Here is a 25,305-nt window from a genome sequence, read left to right on the forward strand (position 1 = left end):
GCTCTGCTGCTGCCCAGCCATCTGTGGACCATTTAAGAAGTACACAAGTACAGCCTGCCTCTAAGAAAATGTTGGGTTTTCTTCAAGTGGAAACTGATAATGGATATGGATGATAAGAGATTAATAAAGCCAGTCCATCATTAAGCATTGTTTTGGGAATATTCAGCATGCCTAGATGCCTGCACTGTCCTGACAGGATCTGGACTTCTGTCCACATAGGGCATCTGGAGGTGTTGAGGAGACCTTGACTGCACCTATAGTGGAAGACAACTCTTGGCCGTCCACCCTCCAGTGACAAAATGGACGTCTCAGAAATTTAGTTTCTCACTAGGGCTTAAGGCCTTGCACCTAAGTGAATTTTTATGGCTGAACTGATCTAGACATTTATTTTTACAGCCAAAGTATTTAAGGTGACTGCTATCTTACTTTCATGTACAAGTTATTCGTATGAAATAGTAGTCCTTTTAAAATTTCTTAAGTAACTACATTAGGGAAGACAAGAGTGATTTTTCCAAGATTGTTTGGAAAACATTCCAACATCTCCACTTCTTGATGTTACTGTCATTAGATAATGAAGCTGCTTGTGTGAAGCTTTGTCTGCCTTTGTGCTGTCTTTTGGAACTTAAAATAGGTATCATAGCACAGCTGATGGTGGTGGAGAATTAGCCTGCAAGCAACCAGTTCTAGCCTCTGTATAAATAGAAAATGGTTTTAAATATGTGAAACTTAGCATAATTACTTTAGGAGAATGCTATTCCCATTGCACTATGTATAAATGATAAAGGTCACAGTTTAAGTAGAATTTTCTTGACTAGATATCATTATTCACTGCATTTTATTGAACTAGGCTTTACAGTCTTCCTCCGATCAGTGTGTATTTGTTTTCTCAAAGCCTTTCATAATGTTAGCTCACACAGAGATTGCCTTCTGAATCTTAAATAATAGTTAACAACCCTAATTATTCTTATTGCTACTATTGATGCTACTGCTACATCGCATTTATATCCTGGCTTTTTTGCCAAGGCAGCTCACATAGTTCCACTTTATCCTCACAACAATCTTGTGAGGTAGGTTGGCTTGAGAGACTGCAACCCAGTGAGCTTCATGGCCAAGTGGGGACTGGAACTGGTACCTCCTGGGTCCCTAGGCCAGCACTCCAACCGCTGGCTCTCTTTAGCTGTTTTAAGCGTCTTTCCTCCAGCTGTCTTGCTGATGATGGTAAAGAAACATGCAGCAATGCTCTGCTTTTCCAAGAAGAAAGCACATGCAAATGTTTCAAATGGAATACAGTGGTCTTAGATTTCTTTTTCCAAACCATTACTTCTAATTTGTCTTTAATTTCTCTTTCCTTTGGGACAGAAGCATAGTTAGTTCATTTAACTTATTTGTTCTCTTTTTACAGAACATTATGGCCTACCAAAATAGCTCACTTTAATAAAAGAGGGAGGCCTTGTCATCAGGCTCACAAATGGAAGGGAGAACATAAGGGAAAGGGAGTAGAGGGGGCAGCTCAAGATCAGAGCAAAGTGGTGAGCTCTGTGTGAACATTTATTTTGCCTAATTCATCTAATGTAATTTGGATGCACTTAGAAGCCAGTGTTGTCTCTTTCTGATTACTGACGTTTCCAGCTGGTACAGAAAGAGGTTTACTTCTCCACCCCCTAGGCAAAAAGCTTCCATTCACTATGGAAAAGACACTCATAAGCAAATGTATTCTATATCTCTGAGGACAGTCTCTTTTTAATATTTTGCATTCTTACTTGTTGTGAGCAGAGTTATGCAAAAGTCTTGGGGTTTGAGCTAGACTTGTGCTCAGCAGAGTGCCTGTGGTAGAAGAAGGAGCAGGCCAGCGGTTTTCTCTGTGGAAAGCTGTCCCACTGCTAGAACAGCATGAAAAATGTTGCTGGACCCTGCAAGGGGAAGGTAGAATGGACAAAAATCTCTGCCACCATCTTCCACAAGCAGGAATCTTCTACTGCATCTTGGTTCCTACATGAACAGAAGGAGGCCTTTGGTTTACTAACTGCCTCTTTCAACAGATACTCTGCATTTATATTATCTACCCAAGTCTTCAGTAGGTGGTATCTCAAAAGCAATATCTATAATATAATCTGTGATATAATCTCCTAATGTGTAACTAAAGGTATACCCCTTTTGCTTTTCATATTCTATGCATTTTGACTTCTTTTCATCTTGTTCCTTTAGGCTTAATTCACACTGAGATGATAATCTACAAGTATCTTCCATGCTAACATGTTTTCCCACTAAATAGCATTCATATAAATTGGCACTTGTATGTCAAGAGAAATTCTTGACTAGAACCTTTATACCTTACTTTCTGTTGTCATTCTTGTGTGGGGAAGAATTCGGTTATGTGGTCCCTCATCTGCAATCCAAAATCGTACAACCCAGGCATACATTTGCTATTTTCCTGAGAACTAGTTATTACTGATATAATCTATGGTCGCCTGGTATAGCTAGATAGATAAAAATGCTAAGATTTAGAAACTCCAAAAGAAGGGTGGGAGGAACCTATCTGTCTTTATAGAAGATGCTCTTTGCCCTGTTATGTATCTCATCACAGGTCCTGTGATATGTCAGATAGAGCTTTTACATCTTTCACTCAAGGCTTATCAACCTGATGACAAATAAGGAGTGGGAAATATTTCCAAGGCTGTACCACCCGGTGGAGCTGGAATCCTTTATTGTCTGTGCCGTTGAGATTTTATTGATTTAATAGGAAGACTATCAAAACTTCGAAATAATATACATTGCTAATTGTAGGTTGCCAAGTTGATGACTCAAGCAGCATTGTCCCCCTTGCAGCATCTCCATATAAACTAGAAAATATGCACCCTCTTTCCTTCCTCTCTTATAGTGGTTCTGTGGCTGATTACCATAGAGGAAACTTGTGAAATGTTAATCAACCCAATTTAAAATTTCAGTCCCACAGAGTTCTGTCTTCCTCTTAACATTGCCTTAGGGGACAAAAAATACATTAGGCTTTGTCATCCTATTTCTTTGAAGTGAAAGGCCTTGTATGAAGAGGCTTTTAAATGTAGGTGGAAATAATTGGCATAAAGTAATAACAGTTGTGTATGCAGTGATCAACAAAACTGTCTTTTGTAAATGGCAAGTTTATTGTAGCTGTCAAGAAAAATGACTAAGAAAGCAAGCTCAGCTGCTGCTGTTTTGCTTGTGTAACAAGGACCAATCTTGCTTTGGTAGAAGAGTTTTTAGTGTGGGGAGAGCCCAGCTTTTATCTCACAAGTCTCAGACAAATGTGTGGCAGCCTTGCCATCTGTTTTAAGAACTGAACTAGCCTATTGTCTGCTCCCAGCCAGCATTTCCTTGGAATGCTTTTTCTGTACCCACCCTCCTTCCGTTCTTTCAACTTGGAAAAAGAATCATAGTTTTGATAAGTTACTTAATCCTTGGTTTGTGAGCTGATTCCCGAGTGATTCACTGTCATTTTCTTTTTCTATAAAAATTTGATAGATTTGTTGCCAGTCTGAGTTACTGCTTTGTCTGGAGGGGACTATGGGGTTTCAGTCCAAAGAGACCTGTTGCCCTTTCAAGGCTCCTGTTTTTATTATGGCTTAAACTTTTGCTGAGTACAATCGATTTAATCAGTAGCACCTAATGAAAGTTGCTGTAACAGTTCCATCTGGAATAGTTGCAATATACTGCTGCACCTGTGTATAAGCTTCATGCTGCTTAAATTCATTTCTAGGAATAAGATACTGGCTGAATAAATGTTGAGTAGGTCTTTAACCAAAGACTGTAAATGCCTTCAGTTCTTTTTCATGGCTTCTGTGCATCACACACATGGGTTCTGCCCCTGCGCAGTGCCTTCGGCTGGAAGATTAACAGCTAACGGTTTTTGGCGGGAACTCCGCTCCCCCTCCCCCCTAGCATTATATAAGGAGCGGAGTGTCTGCCATTTTCCAGTCTTTGCGACCGCTGTTTGTTATGCTTCGTGCCGCTTCACTCTCACTTAGATCTTACCTCATGCTCTCTTGTTTGAACCACTTTTTTCTTTTGTTCATTCCATGTTAGTATTCCCTCCTTACCTTTGTATACCTGTTATTCTCTCCAGTTTTTTATCTTCTTCTTCCTATAAAAAAAAACAAAAAAATTTATCTATTCCCGCTTTGCTATCTTCTTTCCTTCTTTTTCGCTATGGCTCAATGGGTGGCATTCCACAAGTGCGGAGAGTGTGGCTCTAAAATGCCCGCTGCAGACCCGCATGACCTGTGCCTCCTTTGTTTAGGGGAAGGTCACAGGACGGACAAGTGTGTCCATTGCCTGGCCTTTTCGAAACAAGCCAGGAAGAATAGGGAGAACCATTTATGGAAGCCCTTCTACAATCCCTTCTAACCCTGGCCCTTCTACAATCTGATCGGCTGGTGGCTAAGCCCACTGCAGTTTCGGCCCCACCAGACCGCCGTCCGGCCTCTACTGAACCGCCGCAACGCCCAGCCCTTTCCTCTACTGCTCCACCCTCATGCCCCTTCGGTTGAGAGTGCTTCCGCCATGGGAGAGCAGTCTGTTTCTCCGTCCAAGAAACAAAAGGAAAACAGGAAGCACAGTGCGCCTGAGAATTCACCTGTGCACAAAAGGGCCAAGAAGGATAGGGCTGAGAAACTGACCAAGAAACCGAAGAAACCCAAGCATTCAAAACACCGACGCTCGTGTTCTGCAGCCTCTTCGGTTCTGATGGCAGCCCCGGTACCGACACCCTCGGGTCCGTCCATCCAAGTGGCGATGAGAATCACACCTCCGGTGTCCCCGCGCCATATGGATCTGGAGTTACATCAAGATCCACCTCGCGGTTCGATCTCTGATGGCGAGATCGAAGACTCTCCACCGAGGGCTCGATCCCCAACTCCTATGCCATCTGTTGGGTTCGACCCTGGTGCCGGACTGTCCCCACTGAGAGAGTGGAGGAGCCGATCATCTCAACCCCACTCTGATGACTGGTACCATGCCAGATATGTGTCTGCATCGAGATGGTCCAACTATCCACTCGTTGAATACTATCCGGCTCCTCGGGATCAGTCTCCAACTCCTGAGCGTCAGGGCTGACCTCATCCTTCGACCTTGAGGGGCGCCAGGTGTGTACCGCCTCAGGAAGGCGAGGGATCCCAGTCACCGGGTAGTTTCTCCTCCAGTGACCCGCCTCCATATTGGGTACATTCGGATGAGTCGGAAGTCGATTCTACTTCTCCCGACGCTACAATCACTTCACAGGGTCTGGCATCACCAGAAGAACCGCACATCATGTTCGCTGAGCTGATGTCCAGGCTTGTGAAGTCGTTGGAGATTGAAGTGAGCCAACTACCGGGGCCTAGTAGTGACCGTTGCTATGACGTCGTAAGGGGAGAGCAACCGACCTCCATCGCATTGCCACTTATCATGACCCTCAGACAAGCAATGACCCAACCATGGGACCTCCCAGCACAGCCTCAACCGACCTCCAAAAAATATGAGGCGATGTACAGGGTCCGGGAAAGAGATATTCCATTCCTCCTCCGCCACCCCAAACCAAATTCGATGGTGGTGGAATCGTCTCAAGGTCAGGAGGCGCGGGGTCACACAGCGCCCCGAGACAAAGAGGGATGGAAAATCTATTCTCTTATGCGCCGGGTCTATGCGGCTTCAGAACTGGGCCTCAGAATATCTAATTATGAAGCGACCCTGGCGCGCTATCAATATTTCATAATGCAGCGTTTAGATAACATCATCGCTGCCCTGCCCGATAACCATGGTGATTTGGTGAGGGTCTTTGTCAAAGAAGCGATGCAAGTCGCCATACAACAGTTATCCACAGCCAGGCACCATGTGGATACTGATTCAAGGGCTCTCGTCAGCGCCATCTCTCTCTGGAGGCATGCATGGTTGCGTAACTGCAACTTTCCAGAAGAGATGAAGCAGAGAATTGAGGAGATGCTCTTTGATGGATCTGGCCTATTCAGTGCCCGAACTGATCATAAGTTGAAGAGGATTCACAAATCGAGAATGACAGCCTGGCGCATGGAACTACAGCTGCCTGTTCGACGTAAGTGGTCATGGAACCGGCCTCAGTATAGGCAACAATATCCATCCCGCCAACAGCCACAACATTGCCAGCAACGCCGCAAGCAACCATCTCAGCGTTTCCAGCAAGGCCACCGCCGCTTTGACGGAGATAGACGCCAGCGCTGATGGAGCGAGTGAACCCTTCCAACTCCACCTTCCCCCCTCTCATTTGGGGACCGGCTGAAAAGCCGACTCCCCATTTGGGAGTCCATTACATCTGATGGGTGGGTGTTATCCATTATCCAGCACGGATATAGAATTGAATTCGACATTCCATCATCAAGTCCTATCCGGTTTACACGGAGCTCGTCAGTTCTGTTGGACGAGATTCACCAACTCCTTGCTAAAGGAGCTGTTCGTCGCTTATCGTTATCGGAAGGACTCCACGAATTCTATTCCAGATATTTCACGGTCCCGAAATGAGATGGAGGTCTCCGACCTATATTGGACTTAAGAGCTCTCAATAGATTCATAACACCAAAAAAGTTTCGGATGACCACACTTCAAAATATCCTTCCGTTGCTGGGGAGAGGGGATTGGTTCACATTGCTGGATTTGAAGGATGCCTATTTTCATATTTCGATACATCCACGTCATAGGCATTTCCTTCGTTTTGCAGTAGCCTCTGTAATCTACGAATTCAAGGTGTTGCCATTTGGATTAGCCACTGCACCAAGAGTCTTCACGAAGTGTATGGCTCCTGTTTGCGCCTACTTTCAACTACGCGGAATTCGGGCATACCCATACCTCGATGATTGGCTGTTGGTTTCCGGGACTAGAGAAGAACTTACTTCCGCTATTAATATTGCTTGTGATCTATTGCAAGACCTTGGACTCTGCATTAATCGCCAGAAATCTTCTCTTCTCCCTACACAGACGATCAACTTTATCGGCGCTTGGCTGGATTCTACGGTGATGAGAGCCTTCCTTCCTCGAGTCAGACAACATGCTATCGCCCAACACATCTATCGAATTCGACGAGATGGAACTGTTCCTGCCCGATCTGTTCAAAGACTGTTGGGGCATATGGCAGCATCCATCGCCATAGTCCCATATGCCAAATTCCGGCTACGTCCTCTCCAGTTATTCTTCAATGGGATATTCTGGCCACAAAGGGATCCGCCTACGAAGCAGATTCGACTCCCGTCCTCCATTCTACAGTCCCTCCTATGGTGCACAGAACCAGACAATTTGAATGTTGGAATCCTGTTTCGACCCTGGTACCCTACAGTGATTCTCCGTACCGATGTGTCCCTTCTGGGATGGGGAGCCATTTGCTCCGATCTACGCACCCAGGAGGTTTGGAGTTATTGGGATTCCAGGAACCACATCAACTTTCTGGAACTTCTTGCCGTATTCAAAGCACTGCAGTCATTCGAGGACGTGCTTCTTCATCAAGTTGTCCAGGTAACTTTGGACAACATAGCCATAGTTTTTTATTTGAGCAAACAAGGGGGAACTCGGTCCCCGAAACTAGCCCGCCTGTTGATGCAAATTTGGGAGTGGTGCATACCGAGGGACATCACTCTTATAGCAGTGCATCTCGCAGGTGCAGACAATGTAGAAGCAGATCTTTTGAGCAGACATATGTCACAGTCACATGAATGGGAACTGGACCGTCAGATCTGCGACAGACTGTTTCGCCTCTGGGGTCCCCCAGACATAGACTTGTTTGCCACCCGACACAACAGGGTGTGCGTAAACTATTGCTCCAGAGCGGGAATCGGACAGGGGTTGTCTGGGGACGCCTTCATGATTCCATGGAGCGACATGACTTTTTACACTTTCCCACCAATTCCCCTCATCATGAGAGCGGTAGGAAAGATTATTCACGAAGGGGCCACGGGACTACTGATAACCCCTTGGTGGCCACGCCAGCCATGGTTCTCAACTCTTCTTCATATTTCTCAGAAAGAATTTCTTCAACTTCCTCTTGTCCCTTATCTCATTACTCAGCGACAGGGCATGATCCGACACCCAGACCTGCCATCGCTGAAATTAACCGCCTGGCGAATTCGACACCTACAAGTGCCGGACTGGTATCGACGCCACCTGCAATCCCTTCTACCTCTGCCTCATTAGATTTAGTGAATCTATCATTGGCCTCACAAGCTTTACGTCCAGATCTGCAATATATTCTCAACTCTGCATTAAGACCATCCACTCGAAAGTCATACGCGGCGAAGTAGCACAGATTCTCTAGTTTTGCCAAATCTCACTCGTTTCCAGCCCCATCCGCATCTGTAGAACAGATCTTTCCATTCCTCTTTGAACTACACCAGTCTGGACTTAAACCTTCTTCCATAAAAGTATATACAGCAGCGAACTCTTATTACCACGGAACTGTGCAAGGTTTTCCATCTTCTCTCAACCATTGATTAAAAGGTTTTTGAAAGGACTTTGTAACCTCCATCCAGTAATCAGGCCGCTTATGCCCACTTAGAGCCTCTCAGTGGTTTTATAAGCGTTGACACGGCCTCCTTTCGAACCCATGGCGACAATTGATCTATGCCTTGTCTCCTGGAAGACTGCTTTCCTTGTAGCAGTTACTTCAGCTCGTAGGTCTCGTGAACTCTGTGCCCTTAGGGTAGACCCTCCTTTTTTGAATTTTCATAAGGAGAAGGTAGTTTTATGACTGGACCCGTCTTTTCTCCCTAAGGTAGCTACTTCATTCCACATGGATCAGGAGATTGTTTTACCAGCACTTTTTCCAGCTCCTTTGAATCCGATGGAGAAGTCCCTGCGTATGCTGGATGTTCGTCATTGTCTAGCCTTTTATAGGTCCAGGACTGAGTCTATTCAGCACTCTAACAGACTTTTTGTTAAATACTCGGAACAAACCTGAGGTTTTCCTGTTTCTTCCCAGTGGCTGTCTGAATGGATAGTTAACACAATTACTCTGTCTTACCAGTTGACTAAACTGGACTTACCGTCTACTCCAAGAGGTTACTCCACTAGGGCTGTTGCTGCTTCCTCAGCCTTTGCATCGGGGGTCCCAATTGAAGATGTCTGCAGAGCTGCCACTTGGGCTATTCTGTGTACTTTTGTCAGACATTATAGACTTGATGTTCGTGCCAGACGGGATTGCTCTTTTGGCAGAGCCGTGCTTTCTTCTATTCTTCGTTGATGACACCTCCCTCTTCCAGTTCGGGTAAGCTTATTATTCTACCCATATGTGTGATAAACAGAGGCCACGAAGAAGAAGAGCAGGTTGCTTACCTGTAACTGATGTTCTTCAAGTGGCCATCTGTGCAGTCACACAACCCACCCACCGGCCCCGCTTGGTGTCATGGGTGGTCCAACCTTTTTTCTCTTCAATACTGGACTATTTTCTCTGTTTGTCGTACCACTGAGAGTTTTTCTTTCTTTGGCTTTAGTTTAGTTCTTCTTAAACTGTGTATTAGACAGCGAACGTCCAGTCTGTCAAAGACTGGAAAATGGCGGACACTCCGTTCCTTATATACTGCTAGGGGCGAGGGGGAGCGGAATTTCCCACCAAACCATTAGCTGTTAATCTTCCGGCCAAAGGCACTGCGCAGGTGCAAAACCCATATGTGTGACTGCACAGATGGCCACTCAAAGAACATCAGTTACAGGTAAGCAACCTGCTCTTTCCAGCACATTCATCCATGATATTGTTTTCCACTGCTTACCCATGGTTTAAAACAGTAGATATTCCAACATGAAGCTGTTTGTTCGTTCTTAAACATTCATTCTCTACATGAAAAACATTATGCTCCAAGGAATTCGTAAGATATTTACATGTAGGGAAAAGTCCAGTCAATTTCAGTGCCTGTCCCCATATTCCTATACTGAAGAGAGACTTATATATTCTTATTTTTATTATTTATGTTTATATGCCACCTTTTTCCTTTCAAGGTACTCAAAGCAGCTTCCACAATCCTCCTCCTCTTAATTTTATCCTCAAAAGAACAGTGCAAGATAAGTTAGACTGAGAGTTGGAGACTGGCCCAAAATCACCCAGTGAGCTTCATGGCCAAGAGGAGACTAGAACCTAGATCTCCCAGGTGCCAACCAGCACTTTAACCACTACACTAGCTCTAATATAGTATGCTGAACTTACAAGGAATGTACCTAACATAACCATAACAGTCCTATGCATTTTTAGATAGAAAAATATTTCCCTGGGGATCCTGTTAGTTGTGCAACACTCTCCCCACCATCTAAATATCCATTGAATTGTAGCCTTAAGCACTTAGCTCAGGGTGGCCTGGCTCGCGGGCAACATGCAACCCCTGATGCTACTCAGAGCCCCCCATCACCCCCCAGTCCAGATTCCAGCAATGGCACGGGCATGATTGCAATGAGCTCCCCCCAGGCTGCCAACCTGTCCCACTGTCTTCCTGAGGCACAGGAAGAGAGCGGGTCATGCTGGTGGCCTTGGGAAAGCTTGCCCAAGCATGCCTGGTGCCACTGTGGCTGATGAACATGAAGGAACTCAGGAAGTGTGCATTTGTCAACAGGAGCAGGCAGGGCATGCTGGGAAGAGTGTGTTGGCCCAAGTGCAAGAGGCTCAGTATGCTAATTCCAAGAAGGAAGGATGGGCCAGTGGGGTCACATGGGAGGGTTTCCAGGTGGGACAAACAGGGAAGAAAAGTCATTGTGCTTAGGCTGTGGTTGGAGAAGGAGCTGCCTGTGATCTCTGCAGAGATCACAAAGCGTTCTTTTTCATTCAGTTAGTACTAAACTCATCTTAAAATTAATTCTCCCTCATTTAATGGTCAATCAAATACATTAATTGTGTATATTAAATATAATGCAAATACTTAAAATATGGAAAAATTTTGCATTGTATGGCCCCCAGGTTCTGCAGTGAAGTCCTCATGTGGCCCACAAGGTACGAAAAATTCTTAATGCATCTCAGAGTCTGCCTTTGAAACTTCACACTTTAGTTGACCCATGCTCTAGTTAAGAGTTTTTAGTGAAGGCTACCCGACATGCCTTGAAGTTCAAATTATTCTTTCCAACAACCCCTGCAGTATTAGTCCTGCAGTGTGCAGTGTGTGGGGATGCAAAAGAAAGATAAAGGAACATTCATGCATGGGAACACAAGATAAGACCTGTTGTTTTGTGATGTATCTTCCTCCTCCCATCACAAAACTGAATGGTAAAGGCAACAGGTTTTTAAATAATATGTGTTTGTAGATGCTGAATATTTACGAAGCACACACATATCTTAAACAGGAGGCTGCAAATATAAACAGACCTTGGTAATTCAGTGGAATCAGCAAATCATAGACAAAATAAAAATCTCATAGATGTGCCTTTCAGTAGATGTACGTGTTGGTGTTATCTGGTTTCACTTTTCAGACACTTTAGTATGACTTACTGGATTTCTTAAGTTCCAAAAGGCACGAGTAATGTAGATTATTAGTGAACTTTTATAGTGCAGTAAAAGAAATTAATAGACTTGGTTTCCCTTTTGAAATCTTACTGTGCTTCTAATTCTAAAAACATGTTATGGCCTTTTCATTCCCCTAACCAACCCCATTTCAAAAGTCAAGCATGTTAACGGGGTTTATTCTGGCCTGATCAAGAGTGTCTTTTTTTTGTTGAAACTTCTGTCACTGTAAAACACAAATGTACATAATCCCACATATATTTTACTTCACAAACACTAGACCAACTTTAATTTTAACAAGACATTGCAGACAAAATTCTTGTTCCAACTATAATGACATAAATAAATAAATTGTGAATTTCTCTACTGCCACTTAGCCATAAAAGGCTCTCAGGGCAGTTTACAACAACTAAAATACAAGCTACATAAATACAAGATGCATTAAAGTGCAGTATAAAACAAAGCACAAAAACTGAAACCAGAACAAAATAAAATCAGCTACATGAGAAAACAAGCACAAAAATTTACCAAATTTATCAAGTTTCTAAAATGATAGCAGCAATACAGAAGAATTAAAATGAATCATATGCCAGTGTCCTAAGTATTTAATTTGTCTATTTGTCTAATTTGCATTTTCTCCAGAGTTCAAAATAGTGGAGCATTTGTTGAAGGGGTTGGGAAAATGCCAACCCCATCAATACCAGTGGAGCAAGGGTTTGTCCTGCTTCTAAAACAGCATTCTGTGCGTCTCCCGAGGGCAAGTTTGGTATTTACTGAGCAAGATCAAGAACTGAATGTGCATGTTACCATAGGGAATGTAGCAAACCCTTGGAAGGCAGCCCCTCAGCCCCAAAGAACGCAGTGGGAAATCTTGCTTAAGGAGAATGCGTAGTGGCTGCTGAAAAGTGCTGGTCATACAGGAATCTCTGGATCCCAGCAGGTGTGAGATTCTGACCAAAAGGTCAGAAAGTGCCAGATGGAAGCATTTTGTTACAGAAGTAGCTCAGAAGGTAAAATTATCATTGCCTATAAACTCCCTTAGAATAAATATGTTAAATCAAGTAATTTGTCCTAATGATTTCAGTAGATCTGCTTTAATTATGATTAAATATATTTAATCCATGATTAAATGGATCCAGCCTCCATAGAGGCTTTGCACTCTTGTTGAAAACTGGACATACTGGAATACTTATGTGTTTGTGTTTTTAAAGAGAAAGTTAAACTATACAGAAGGAATGCTTGGGTGTCCCAGTGCTCCAAGCAGAATGCTTTCCCCTAGTTTTCTGTAACCCTTGCATTAGCATTTGTACATCACATTTAGCCAACTCATACAAATGGGCAACAGTGCATAGCAGCTGGATGTGATAGAAGTAAAGAATGTAAAATTTAAGGTCATACTTTTTTATGTCATTGAAGACAAAGGAGGCATTTACTGTCTGACTAGACTTTTATTTTACTGGCCTAGACATTCATGCAATATGTTACAAAGGCTTTGTTATACCTAAACAATCTGTCCTTGAATGAGAGAAGAGGAAAGCAGGTCAACTTGTGTCTGTCTGTCTGTTCCGCATTTTCCCAGTTACGTGACAAAGCCCAAATTTTCTGTAAAGATCTCTAAACAAAAGAAATGTCTGTGTGTCTTCAGGTAGCAAAATCTGTATTACTGTCTTTCTGAGGTTTGATTCCTCTACCCCATGATTCAACCTTAAGTTAAATAGATATATTTAGGAAGAACACCAGTGCTGAAACAAACCCATATCAAAATCCATTTGGACTTTTCAAAAAGATATTTTGGAGACAGAGCATACATTAGGCAAAAGTTTATCTGGTTTATTTAGACCAAACTGTGTTTTGTTTAGTTTTATTACAAAATGTTATGTATGGCACAGAGTGGGATTGCCAAGATTAGGCCAGAATCTGGCTCTCTTCAGACCTGGCCATGCCACGAAGTGAGCAGAACTGAGATCAAGTCCATGAATGCTCTGGAATGCTAGCTTTTTCTCTGCACAAAGTACATAATCCTATGCACAAAGCCAACAAGGAAGAACTCTGCATAGTACAGCAGGTGTGCAGGCTGTGTGTGTACAAGCCAGCCTCAGGGACACGTGTGGACTTGCTTCTTGCTTAGCTGCCCGCTTACCACAAGGCAGACTTAGAGCACAGAGAAAGTAGGCTGGAGACTGGGAAGCCAAGCTCAGGAAGTCCAGTGGAGTCCCACCTCCAAACCAGAGTCTTCACACACCACGAATGCAAGGCCAGTAATGACAATTGTCCCGAGAATACCACCACCACAGTGAGGCCTAGTGGTGACAGCATCATGTTGTAGTGATGCTTTTCTGCAGCAGAGACTGAGAACTTGTCAGGATTGAGGGTGAGGCGGATCTGGCCAATGCAGGCCAATTGCAGAGGAAAAGCATTTTCCTTGTGCAGGGGACCTGGGACTGGGGTGAAGTTTTGCCTTCAATGAGCAGTGACGCCAACCATACTGAAATGGTTTAAAAACAAGAACCTGAATGTCTTAGAATGTCCTAGTCAAAGGCCATACCTCAGAGTTTGAAAGTTGTTCACCAGCAGTCCTATCCAACCTGACAAAACTGGAACAATTTTTCCAGGAAGAATAGGCAAATGTCAAAACCAGATAGCAAGCTGATAAGAGGATTCACAGGTGTAACTGCTGAAGAAGGGGTGCCAGCTAATGAGCAGCTAATGAGTGCCAGTATCTTTTTGTTTACTATTATTGTACTGCAACAAAAATATGTTGCACCTTCCCATTGTTTAGTGTTTTATATACATTTCAATTCCAGTTTGCAACCAAACAAAGAAAATCCAAAGCAGGGTGAATATTTCAGGGCATTGTATGTGTAAGGCACAAAATTTTGCAGAACCAGTATCTTTGCTGCTACATGAAAAAAGTCTCAAATGAAAATACTTCTAGTATACATTTGTTCATCCCTACCAATGGCTTTTTATTTTATTTTTTATTAAAATGAATTTGGTTGGTTGGTTGGTTGTTTTGCAGATATCTGAATGAATCAATTCCTGTTCATGACATTGTAGCTAATACATTACAGCTCATGTCTTCTGATACTTGACTTAGCAATCCTACCATAGACTCTCTTTCAGAGTACTATTGAACTGATTTCTCCTAAATTAATAATTTCAAGTTTATATTGAATATAGCATTCACACTCCTTTTCTCATCCTTTGATACTCTTCTGGTTTAGTAAACACAGAACACAGAGAATCTCATCTTGGCTCATTGTGTTTTTCTATTAGGATAAGAAGTCTTATTTGGATGTCATTCACACCTACACAGAAGTCCATGGAACTGTTCATGGGACAAGTACCATCTACATGCCAAACTATGTTAAAAACCATGGCATCCTCAGTGGCCGGGATTTACAATTCCTATTAAGAGGAACAAAAGTAAGTATGTCGTTGAAACGAGTATTTTCCTTAATGTAAATGTGAATAACCCAAATTGCTTTACTTCTGTTTTATAACCCCACAGGTGTCTGATTTCTCTCTGCACAGCCCTCTGTTTGACTCTTGGTTACTCGTGCTCTCTTCCCCTCCCACAGACATGCCTGAAACACAGTTGTAGCAGTGTCCCCAGGTACCAGGACCCTGTGCAAATTCACCATCATGTAGACTTAAGGCGCTATGAGAAAACTATGTGCCTAGAATGCTACTGTATCAGTTTTCTGATGACGTTGGTAGGAACAAGAGACATTTTCATTTGCCGTCACAATTGCACAGATAAGAGGCTAAAGCAGGGTTCCCCAGCCCAGTCCCTCCAGGTACCACTGTACCCACAAAGAGATCCCAGTATGGCATCAATCTTTTAAAAATCTTTTAATATTTTTGATGCACATAAATAGATTGCTGTGAAATGCAGACAACTTTTCAAGAAGTACATATAAACTTCAATAACAGCAGTCCAAATATCCAAATAAATCTCTTTTTCAAGTTGGTGTTTATATGCCACCTATTTAAATATTGAAAGTGTTGAAAGCCCTGCAATCTATTGCATCATAGGAGGTCTGTGTTTATCCTGCCAGAGTTGTAATTTCATTCTTTTAGTTGTCAAGAGAACACAGAGAATCCATTTCCACAGACAGATGTTAATTTCCATGAAGCAGGTAAATCATTTTCAAAAAGCATGCATACCAGCGAGTACTAAAGACTGTTCTAGTGTACAATTTGTCAATGGTAATCTTCCGCACAAAAAATCCCCAAACAATGCTTGCAGCAGCCCCAAAACATGTGTTTAAAAGAAGCATTAGCTGTATTGTACTGCCACCAATTCACCAAATTAGACAATCTCAAATTAATGAAACTGTGTACCATCCAGCAGAAGCAAAGCAAAAGTATTTGTTGAATAGAACATAATCTAAGATACATAGATGGGACAAGTGGATGCCAAATTGGTACACTACTGAATAGGCATTTTATGGAGTGCCCATAGCATTTTCAAAACTTGCCAAACATGCCCACAGGTCCAAAAAGCTTGGGGACCCTTGGGATAGAGGAACTGAATAGCAGTTTGTACATACTTCCCACTTAGATTCAGGGATGCTGAGAGCCAAGGTGGTCTCTGGAATCTTTGCCATCAAGAAGGAAAGAGTTCAGGGAAAACCACAAAAGTAATTAAGTCTTTTGGATTGATTTGAACCCTTGATGAGCTCAAGGTTAAGCAGAAATAGACCTGCACCAAGAAGAGAACAAACTTAAAATCCAGTGTCCATCACACCCATATATTCCTTTCCAGTTTTGGAGTTTGCCACATTGTCATTTTGATCTATAGCAGTCGGTGGGAGCTTAGGTGGACTCCGGTGGATGGTGGATAACAGGAGAGCCTGGAGGAATGTTGTCCATGGGGTCATGATAGGTCGGACACAACTTCACGACCAACATAACATAAAGCAATGTGGGAAATTTTGATATAAAGCCAAAGAAGACAGTTGCTGGCTGCCAAAGGACACAGTTTGCCATGAAAGAGGGCAATAATCAACTACTGCATTTGCATTGGAAGATTGCATCTGAAAAATATTTATATATTCCATACTAGGCCTTAAGGAAATTCTGTACATGACCAGTGTATGGGATTTTCCAATAATAGTTTTAAAACTTATTTAAACTTGTTTAAAACTGCCTTCAGACAGTTGATTGACAACTTGCTTGTCTTCAGGTAGTTGGAAACAAAGGAGTATCTATATATTATACATAGACAAGTGGTGCTTGAAGAGGAAACCTTTCCAAAACCGATCAAACTTATTAAAGCATTATCAGGCAGTTGAGACCATCTTTCCTGATTTTTCCCATAATTCATACCCTTCCTTCTCATCGGTTTCCAGTAGGACTGTGTAGAAATGTCCTGTGTATATTATTGTCATTCCATAATGTACACTTTTGTTGTCTATGTAAAGTTACAATGCAACGGATAAGAACTAAGTTTAAGTTTTGTTCTTGTTATAGGTATATTTAGTAACATTCTGAAGGCACAGAGAGAGACCGTTGCATAAATATTGTTAGGTAGGGCCTTAATCAGGGAATTAAATCAAATTTGGATTAGCTTGGAATTACAGCTAGATGAAAAAAGACCAAGTGGGAAATGCAGGTTAAGGTATGACTGTTGCCAAGAGTTTGGTCAAAGTCTGTGGACAGAGAGGGAGAAAGTTTGCTGGTTGCTCTGTAGTGTTTGAGAAAGCTGAGGAGAAAGGGGAAAGTTATTCTTTCTCTTTCGGATAACTTTATGTGGCTGGGGAAGACCAGGAGTAGGGAACAGATGGGTTTGAGATGCCAAGAGACTTCTCCAAGATCTTGCCAAAGGAAAACTATACAAGTACGGCAATAAAAATCAAGGTAAACCATTCAAATAGCCTGTAATTCAACAGGATAAGCTTGGAGGTCAGTGGAAGATTTTACCCTGAAACAGGACCTGGTTGTAAGTTACTTGGTTAGAATGGATGTTTAGGGAATTTGGTCTGAGGCAAAAGAAGTCCTAAAGGATTGTTACTAAGCAGTCTTTTGAAATCCACAGCCTACCAAATGTTAGCAATTTCTTATATATAAAATATCACATTAATAATTTTCTGGTTTCATTGTTTGATTAGTCTCTGGCATTGGTGCTCATCTTATGTCTAATCCTTTTGTACCACCCCCTTGGATGTTTTAAGGTATTCTAACCACATTTATGGCAGCAAGAGAGGGGTAATTTGTGAAAGCACCACCACCAAGAGTTCCTCAAGCCCTGAAAATACAAGCTTTTGCCATAAATAAGAATCCCTATAGATGAGACTACCCAGTGAGGGAGCGGCTTCCCCATGGGTAGTAGCAAAAGTGGGGAATAGAAATTCCCCGTAAGGATACGGGGCCATCCTGGTGTATGTAACTTAATTAGTTTATAAAAATCAGCCTTTCAGACAAAAAAGATTTGTTTGCTTATGACATTCTGAAGGAAATTTACCTTAAAAGTAAAACAAAACTTATTGTGCTGCCTGTATTTTGAGATAAGTAGCTGAGTAGTGTATTTTGAGGCAAATTTCGCAGTTGATAGCATTACTTGACTGACTGCAGAGGACAGTTGGTGCTGTATTTATTTTTGTGGGGCAACAGAAACTCCCTGTGGTGTTGAAAAGTACAGGCTCCAGGTTCCTTCTTAAGGAGTTCTGTTAAACAAGTGGACAGCACAGAACAGAAGTTCAAAACTTCAGAGGCAAAATGTGAAGAATGCTTATCTACCCAACAGTAGCATTTCCCATAACTAATTAGAACCGGGGCAGTGCTGAATTGTTGGTGAAATTTTAAATCCTTTAATTAATGATTCAGCCATGTTTCTGTTGCAGCTAATTAAAAGATAAAATATAATTGCTTATCAGACTCTATCTTTTTTCTTTTTTTTTTTCTTCATTCAGAAGTGAATTGCATTCTGCTTCATAACTGTTTCTTAAAGCTACTTGTGAGATGGTGTTTTGAGAGAGAAAACTCATAATAAACTTTGATGTGCCTATCAGTTCTGCACGAGTTTTGTTTGGGAGGTTTTCTTTTCCTATTTTCAGTCTGCCTTTCTCACACTCTTAAGAAAAGGCACTCCATTGTAAGTGTTGTTGTTGTTACATTGCATTCCTACCCTGCCTGCTTCCTCTCGTGAGGAATATCCTCTTGCAGCCAGATGGAACATTGGTTTGCTTCTCTTTGAAGAAGTATATTCATAACCTGTATGATTTGCTGCCTGCATACCCATGGCTTTTGCTCTTCAGAGTCATGCCCACAAATGTCTGCTTAAGTCTTTAAACTTAATGCTAAGCAGTCCATGCCAAGATTCACTTGGGCTTAAAGTTTACTCAGTGCTCAAATGGCAGGGAGGATTCTGAGATCTCTGGATCAAGGTTTACACTCACCTGGCAGATTCAGATGACCAGTGTTTTCCCCAGAGTTCCCAATCTAGTAAGTCCTGTATTCAGGACTTACTCTGGATATTTAGGAACAGTGATGCTTTTAATACTTCTTTAATTACAGAAAATGCCTAGAAGAAAGTAGCTTGAGTGATACATGGAGCAGTGTACAAGAAATAACTCCTGTATATCATCTGTTTGAAGTGTGGTGCTTCTTTCAACTCTCCTAAGATATGCAAAACAATTTGTAACAATAGCCTTTTGATATACCTTTTCTTTAGCACTGCTGCTGTGAGCTAAGGGCACATTTCTACGTACTTTGCTGCCACCTGCTGTTGCTAATTGGACAGCTCATATGTGTGCCCAGCCATACCACTTAACCAGCTACTCTGTGTGCTTAAGCCTTTTGATTGTAATCAGATGTACATGTATAAGCTAAGTGTCTGAGTGGTAATTATGATTAAGCTGTTTAATAATCAAAGATGTATTGTTTCTCTAAGCCAGGACCTAATGATGGCTTTATTGTTTTAATATTAATTGTATCTATAAAAACACTTTTATACCATTGTTTGGCCGTAACAAGGCACCCAGACTGATTTGCATAAAAGAAGAAAAACCTACCAAAGAAAGAAATAGAACTAAATCCTTAAAATTGAAAGGGAGAGAAGAAGCACCTTCAATTAAAAAAAAAAAAGCAAAGCATAATTCAGCTTTTCCACTTACTGCTTCTACTGTCAGGGATGGGGTTGGTTTCATCATCTTGAGGTGCTTTCTTAGAAAGGCAGTCTTGCATTCTAACCGGCTCATCTTGGGGGTAGGCTATATGATGAGGTTGGGCTTGCTGCCTAGGATATATTCAAGTTAGTAAATTACTGAATAGATTAGGAATCAAGCAGATGTGTCACCAAGACTAGGGGCTTGCCTATCAAAAAGCAGCAAGAGTGCTTTCCTCTAATTGTATCTATTTTATTTTATTTATTTAAAACTTTTCTATACCATCCCATACTTAGACGTCTCAGGAAGGTTTACAACAAATTAATTCTAAAAATAGAAATGAAAATAACAGTTGTCCACCATCCAGCGTTAAAATATAAACCCACTAACTAAAACAAGTTAACAATTAAAATACTGGAAGAATAAAAAGGTTTTCACCTGACGCCGAAAAGAATGAAACATTGACAGAGGCGTACCTCTCTAGGGATAATAATGGAAGACTATCTAACTTTCTTCTCTTGTTCCATTGTACTTCAGGCTGGAACAAATCCTAAAAGGTATATTGTGGTTTTTTCCCCCTACTTTCTCTTTTTCTATACAGAAAACTATGAAAATGACGAGTACTGTATAAGATTTCATTTTCATTTTTTAAAAATCATTCTTAATTCAACGCATTACATTAAGTATATTCTTCATATGTCGCGCACCTCTTTTAGTAGAGTAGCAGGGTAATTTTTTAAAAAGGTAAAGATAGTAGTTGGCTTGTATTCCATGAGCAAGATTTCCAAGATGACTTTATTGTTTGTCAAAAGAGTGTCCCTGCTCTTCATCTGTTTATTTTCCCCACCCCATCTCTCTCACTCCTGCCCATACTGTTATCCATCGCCATGCATAATTCTATGCTTCCCATGTTGGCTGCTGGGCATATTAAGAAGGACTCCTTAAAAAGTAACTGAAAATGATGGCCAAGTAGGAGAGAGGAAGGAATTATTCTTTTTTTTTTTTTTTTTTAATTTTAAACCTAATAACCTTTTTTTTTTTTTTTTTTTTTTTTTTAATTTCAAGCCTCATATCCTTCTTACTTGTCCTTACATCTTTGTTAATTTTTTAAAGCTAAATTTTGGACACGAGAAATCCTATTTCTACATTTATACATATAGGCATGTTGCCATTGTGCACATTCATGACATCTAGACAAAACTGAAGAAAGATTAATTATATGAGTGGTTTTATTTTTCAGCTGTTTGTTGGTCTTGGTTTTCCATATGAGGGACCTGCTCCTCTAGAAGCCATTGCAAATGGATGTGCATTTTTGAATCCAAAGTTTAATCCACCCAAAAGCAGCAAAAACACAGATTTCTTCAAAGGGAAGCCAACCCTCCGAGAGGTAAGCTCTTAGTACCCGCATTCACAGGTCCTGTTGTTAGTGCTCATTTTTTCATACTGCTGCTTAGATATGTGAGCAGTATGTCTTGCACCAAAGCATCACATTTTACTGCTGTTGTCATAGCATGCTGTTGCCTGAAATGATTGACTTCAAGCTATAGCAACAAAAATTCCTGCTGTTCTTTACACTTAGAAAATGTGCATGCAATCAAATTCATGCTCAGATCTCCCAGTTTGCTCCACTCTTGAGGAGAGTATTAGTGTGTAAAGGAAATGTAATTTGTGTAATTTTGGTAGGTTAATTTCTTAGTTTTGCACATTTCCAACTTTTCATGCACAGTTAATGAAGTATCTTAAGCTCTCCCAAGCTTTCAAGAAGAAAAATGACAACAGAAAAAACAAAAAAAAAAGGCCACTTAAATTATTTTGCTAGACCTTGTTCTTCATCAAGGGAATCTGCTCTCATTCCATTTCCTCTTTTCACCAATGCCACCTTCCAGCTTCTGTATATTCCTGCATATTTAGAATGTAATATGGTCACCACCTCCCAAAATTTTATGCCAACCATACTAGCTTATTAAAGAAGTTACACACAAATTGTAACTGTGATTCTTTTTTATAATGAAATTATTTGTTTTTAAATCTATACTGAAATTTATTTGTTCGGCTATTTTGGCTCCTCTTTGGGTGTTAACATAATGTTTAAAAAAGACAGTGTTGGAGTTAGGCATGAAAATCATATGTAGTTCTTGGTAGCCTGTTGGTAGTAAATTGGAACAAAGTAAGCATTCTTTTCAGAAACCATCTGATGCCAGTAACCTGTTTAATGGCATTTAAAAGGTACTTTCACCCTGGAAGGAAAGTGTGTTGCAGCAAAAGCAACAAAGAGTCTTGTTGGGTCTTAAAGACAAATTTATTTTGACTTAAGTGTTCATGGTTGCATTGGTTGTTTTCCTTCCAAGTTATATAACAGCAAGAAGAATTTACCATGAAAATACACTGTGTGGTGGCCTCATAGTCCAGAAGAGAAAGCGAGGGAGCTCAGGTCAGGTTCCTCCTCAGCAACCACTGTGCTATGTGGTTTTCTATATACTCCATTTTCTTAGCAAGATAGTTCAGAATAATGAACCAGCACAAATGGTTGGTAAGAAAGGTCTGTTTCCTGAGTATCTGTCGCTGGGCAGGGACCAAGGCCATGGCTTGACTTTTCTTTTACATTTGTCAAATCCACCATTAATCATTTTGAGCATGGCAGTAGACAAATTGTTGATCATCCAGAATTGTAAGTCTGTGCACATAGCATTACATGGAAGAGGCTTTTTAGAAAAATGAAGGTGTCAGAAGTAAATGTGGACAATTGAATGAGTATATTTGAGTTAGTATAAGAAGAAAGGATTGGGGCATATTACTTGTTCCATGTCAGTGAATAATATAAGACTCTCACAATAGCTGTGTGTGCATCCATGAGAAAGTTGTATTAACAGGCAAGAAGGTTTGGAACAGGATGTTCGAGGGGGATCAGTGTAGGTTGGTGTTATGAACACTCTTTCCTTTCCTTTGGAAGAGAAAAATATTCCAAGCATGCAAAGAGTTCTTTTTAAAACTTTATTGCAACAAAGGGAACAGAAAAAAATGGTTTCCTTCCCATTTTCCTGTTCACCTGAGCACATGTTCACATCCCCTTTTTATGCTCTGCCCCCGGCCGCTTCTCCCTCCTCCTTTCCCCTCTTTGGCTGGGGTACCGGGAGTTTACAATCTTTCCGTCCGCCTACTCTGCGTTGCTCTAACACTGGCCCTTCTTCCCAATTCAGACCTGCCCCTGGTGAGCTACAATAGGCTCATTTTGTTCTGCCCAGCTTGTCAATAAATGATCAGGAAGTATTTGGCCCTCCTGCCTACGTGCCTGTTTCCCCACGCTTTGTGCTACCTGATTTTAGCCCCTCCCCTCCTTTGGGCTAAGTAATTTTCTTTGTTACCTTTTAAATCTTTCTACCCACTTGTTTCAAATCATCCTTCCACACCTGTCAGTTGGGATAGTCCCCAAGGAAGCAATTTCTGCTCAGAAAGCAAACAGAATTAAGGATCCAGAAAAGGTACAGTGAGCATGATGTCCTTAAAGATGACGTTGCCTGTGTTCCTTTCAGTTGACATCTCAGCACCCCTACGCTGAAGTCTACATTGGGAGGCCTCATGTTTGGACAGTAAACATCAATGATCTTTCTGAAGTGGAGAAGGCAGTTAAAGCAATTCTGAGTCAAAAGGTTAGAAGGCGTTTTTCCCTCTCTCTGTATTTAGTGCCTAAATGTGAAATGAAAACATATGGCTGTAGGGAGAGCATTAAACGTGTTCTGTAGGAGCTATAAATTATCAAAGAAAAATAAAGCATTCCAGATTTATTTATCTATTTATTTATCTGCCTGCCTGCCTGCTAGCTAGCTACAGTGAGGTAGTCTTTCAAACACAGACTAATCTTTTTGTTTTAAGCTTTTCCTAATGAACATACAAATTTATATATCCTAAAAGCACATGGCATACAAACATCTAGTTACACAATTTCAAATGATAACAGGACTTAAATCCCCTTTAGGGCTATAAACCAAGCAAGATTGTTCAGTTAATTTCTTTCATAACCTTTTCAAGACTAAAGCTACACCTGTGGAATGTTTACTCTTGGCTGGATTCTTAAAAGGGGTAATTGCCCCTTTGAGCAAATGCTCATTCTGTATAACTGGACAATCATATCAGCATATTGGAATTTATTGTACCAGGGGGATAATGTTGCCTTATCAGTCCTGAATGACTAAGTTGCCTGACTGTGGTTTTTAAATATATGTGCTGTGAAAACCATAAAGATAGTTCCCTAGTTATACAGATAATTTAATTAAAAATACGGGTGGAAAGTCCTATATGGTAAATGTTGCTGAGTGATTTTGTTTTCTTTTTGATTCATAGTGGTGAAATGAAAAAAGTCATTGATCATTGTCACTATTTACAGTTGAACTTACTAAGACACTTAATATCCTTAACAGATTGAACCTTACTTGCCCTTCGAATTCACATGTGAAGGAATGCTGCAGAGAATGAATGTGTTCATAGAGAAACAGGTATGCTCTCCATATGAATAGACAGTTGCTTTATGTCTAATAGCCATATGCTCCAAATGAATAGGCAGACTTTTTTCATAAGCCACCCTTTTTCCAGTATTAGCGCTCAGCAGTGATACTTGTAGCTGTGAACAACTTGACAAAGGACGTCTTCTAAGTTTAGCATTTTGTTCTTAACCATTTATCAGTCTCATAATATTATTAATGGTACTTCAATAAGAAGTAACAATAACATACAAATATCTGAGGGAGTAATTGATCAGTATAGTATGTCCACATTTCTTATCTAGAATAATTTCCAACCAAAATGTCAGTAAGTAGAACAAAATTCACTTAATCCGGTCTGTTCCATTTACTCTTCCATAAAGGAATAAAATTAAACACAAAAAGCAAACAATAATGTGTTTAGGAACTCTGCAGTATTTACATTACCAGAAATACTCCTAATATTCTAGAATTCATCATAAAATTTTAATAAATATTTCTATTTCTCAAACATTAAGCATTTCAAAACTGGAATATTCTATCCTGAATATGTACAGTGCAAAGAAGACAGCGTATATCCCACATGTACTTGCCTGTACAGCAGGACTTTCCTGCTTGAAACATAACTGATACAATTAGCAAGACAAAACCAGGATATTAAATTTTCATATTCGTATCAAATTAAATGTGTATCTATTAAATCTGGACCATTTCCTTAAAATTGAGAAAATATTATCAGTTCTCATATAAGTGTCATCCAATTTCCTCCTATCACTTCTTCGAATAAAGTCCATTATTTTTGCCCTTTCTGCACTGTGGCAAATCTTAAGTAATCATAATTTTACGTAACAGGAGTCATACTCATTCAGGCTTGCACAGAATTCTGGACTATATTCACTACTTCTCCATTTTACAACATCAATATTTTTGCTTCCATTAACAAATTCCAAAGCATCTTCAGGCCATCTCATTATGTTTTTCCTTTCCTCAAAATTTTCATTTCCTCAAAATTAAATGGTAAATGCATTAGGGAGAACAAATGCTTGGGTTACAAAATATGTGTCATTGTTGTCGTATCTTAATATTAGAGAATATTAGCATGCCAATGATGTGTAGCACCACTATGTTTGAGTGATATTCACAAGAATTGTGCAGAATAATGCTGGAGTTATGCAGAGGAGAATTCTAATTTTGAGCATATATGGTGGACTTCCTCCACCTCTACTAATGGTTGCTAATGTTAACCATTAATAATGTTATCTGGTTACATAAAATA

At 40.8% G+C, this 25,305-nt stretch overlaps 1 protein-coding gene across 9 annotated transcripts in view; it reads left to right on the top strand.

The window, feature by feature from the left end:
* Positions 1-25,305, top strand: part of MGAT5 (alpha-1,6-mannosylglycoprotein 6-beta-N-acetylglucosaminyltransferase) — a 161,679-nt gene that overhangs the window by 122,099 nt on the left and 14,275 nt on the right. For all 9 annotated transcript variants that reach the window (XM_044438180.1, XM_044438185.1, XM_044438186.1 and 6 more), the window contains 4 exons: positions 14,720-14,869; positions 20,795-20,941; positions 23,085-23,201; positions 23,970-24,044. In XM_044438180.1, coding sequence (XP_044294115.1) covers positions 14,720-14,869; positions 20,795-20,941; positions 23,085-23,201; positions 23,970-24,044 — 489 coding nt within the window. The remainder of the gene's footprint in view (positions 1-14,719; positions 14,870-20,794; positions 20,942-23,084; positions 23,202-23,969; positions 24,045-25,305) is intronic.

This window comes from Varanus komodoensis, unplaced genomic scaffold, assembly GCF_004798865.1.
Source record: "Varanus komodoensis strain SLA01 unplaced genomic scaffold, ASM479886v1 scaffold32, whole genome shotgun sequence".
Classification (NCBI taxonomy): Eukaryota; Metazoa; Chordata; class Lepidosauria; order Squamata; family Varanidae; genus Varanus; species Varanus komodoensis.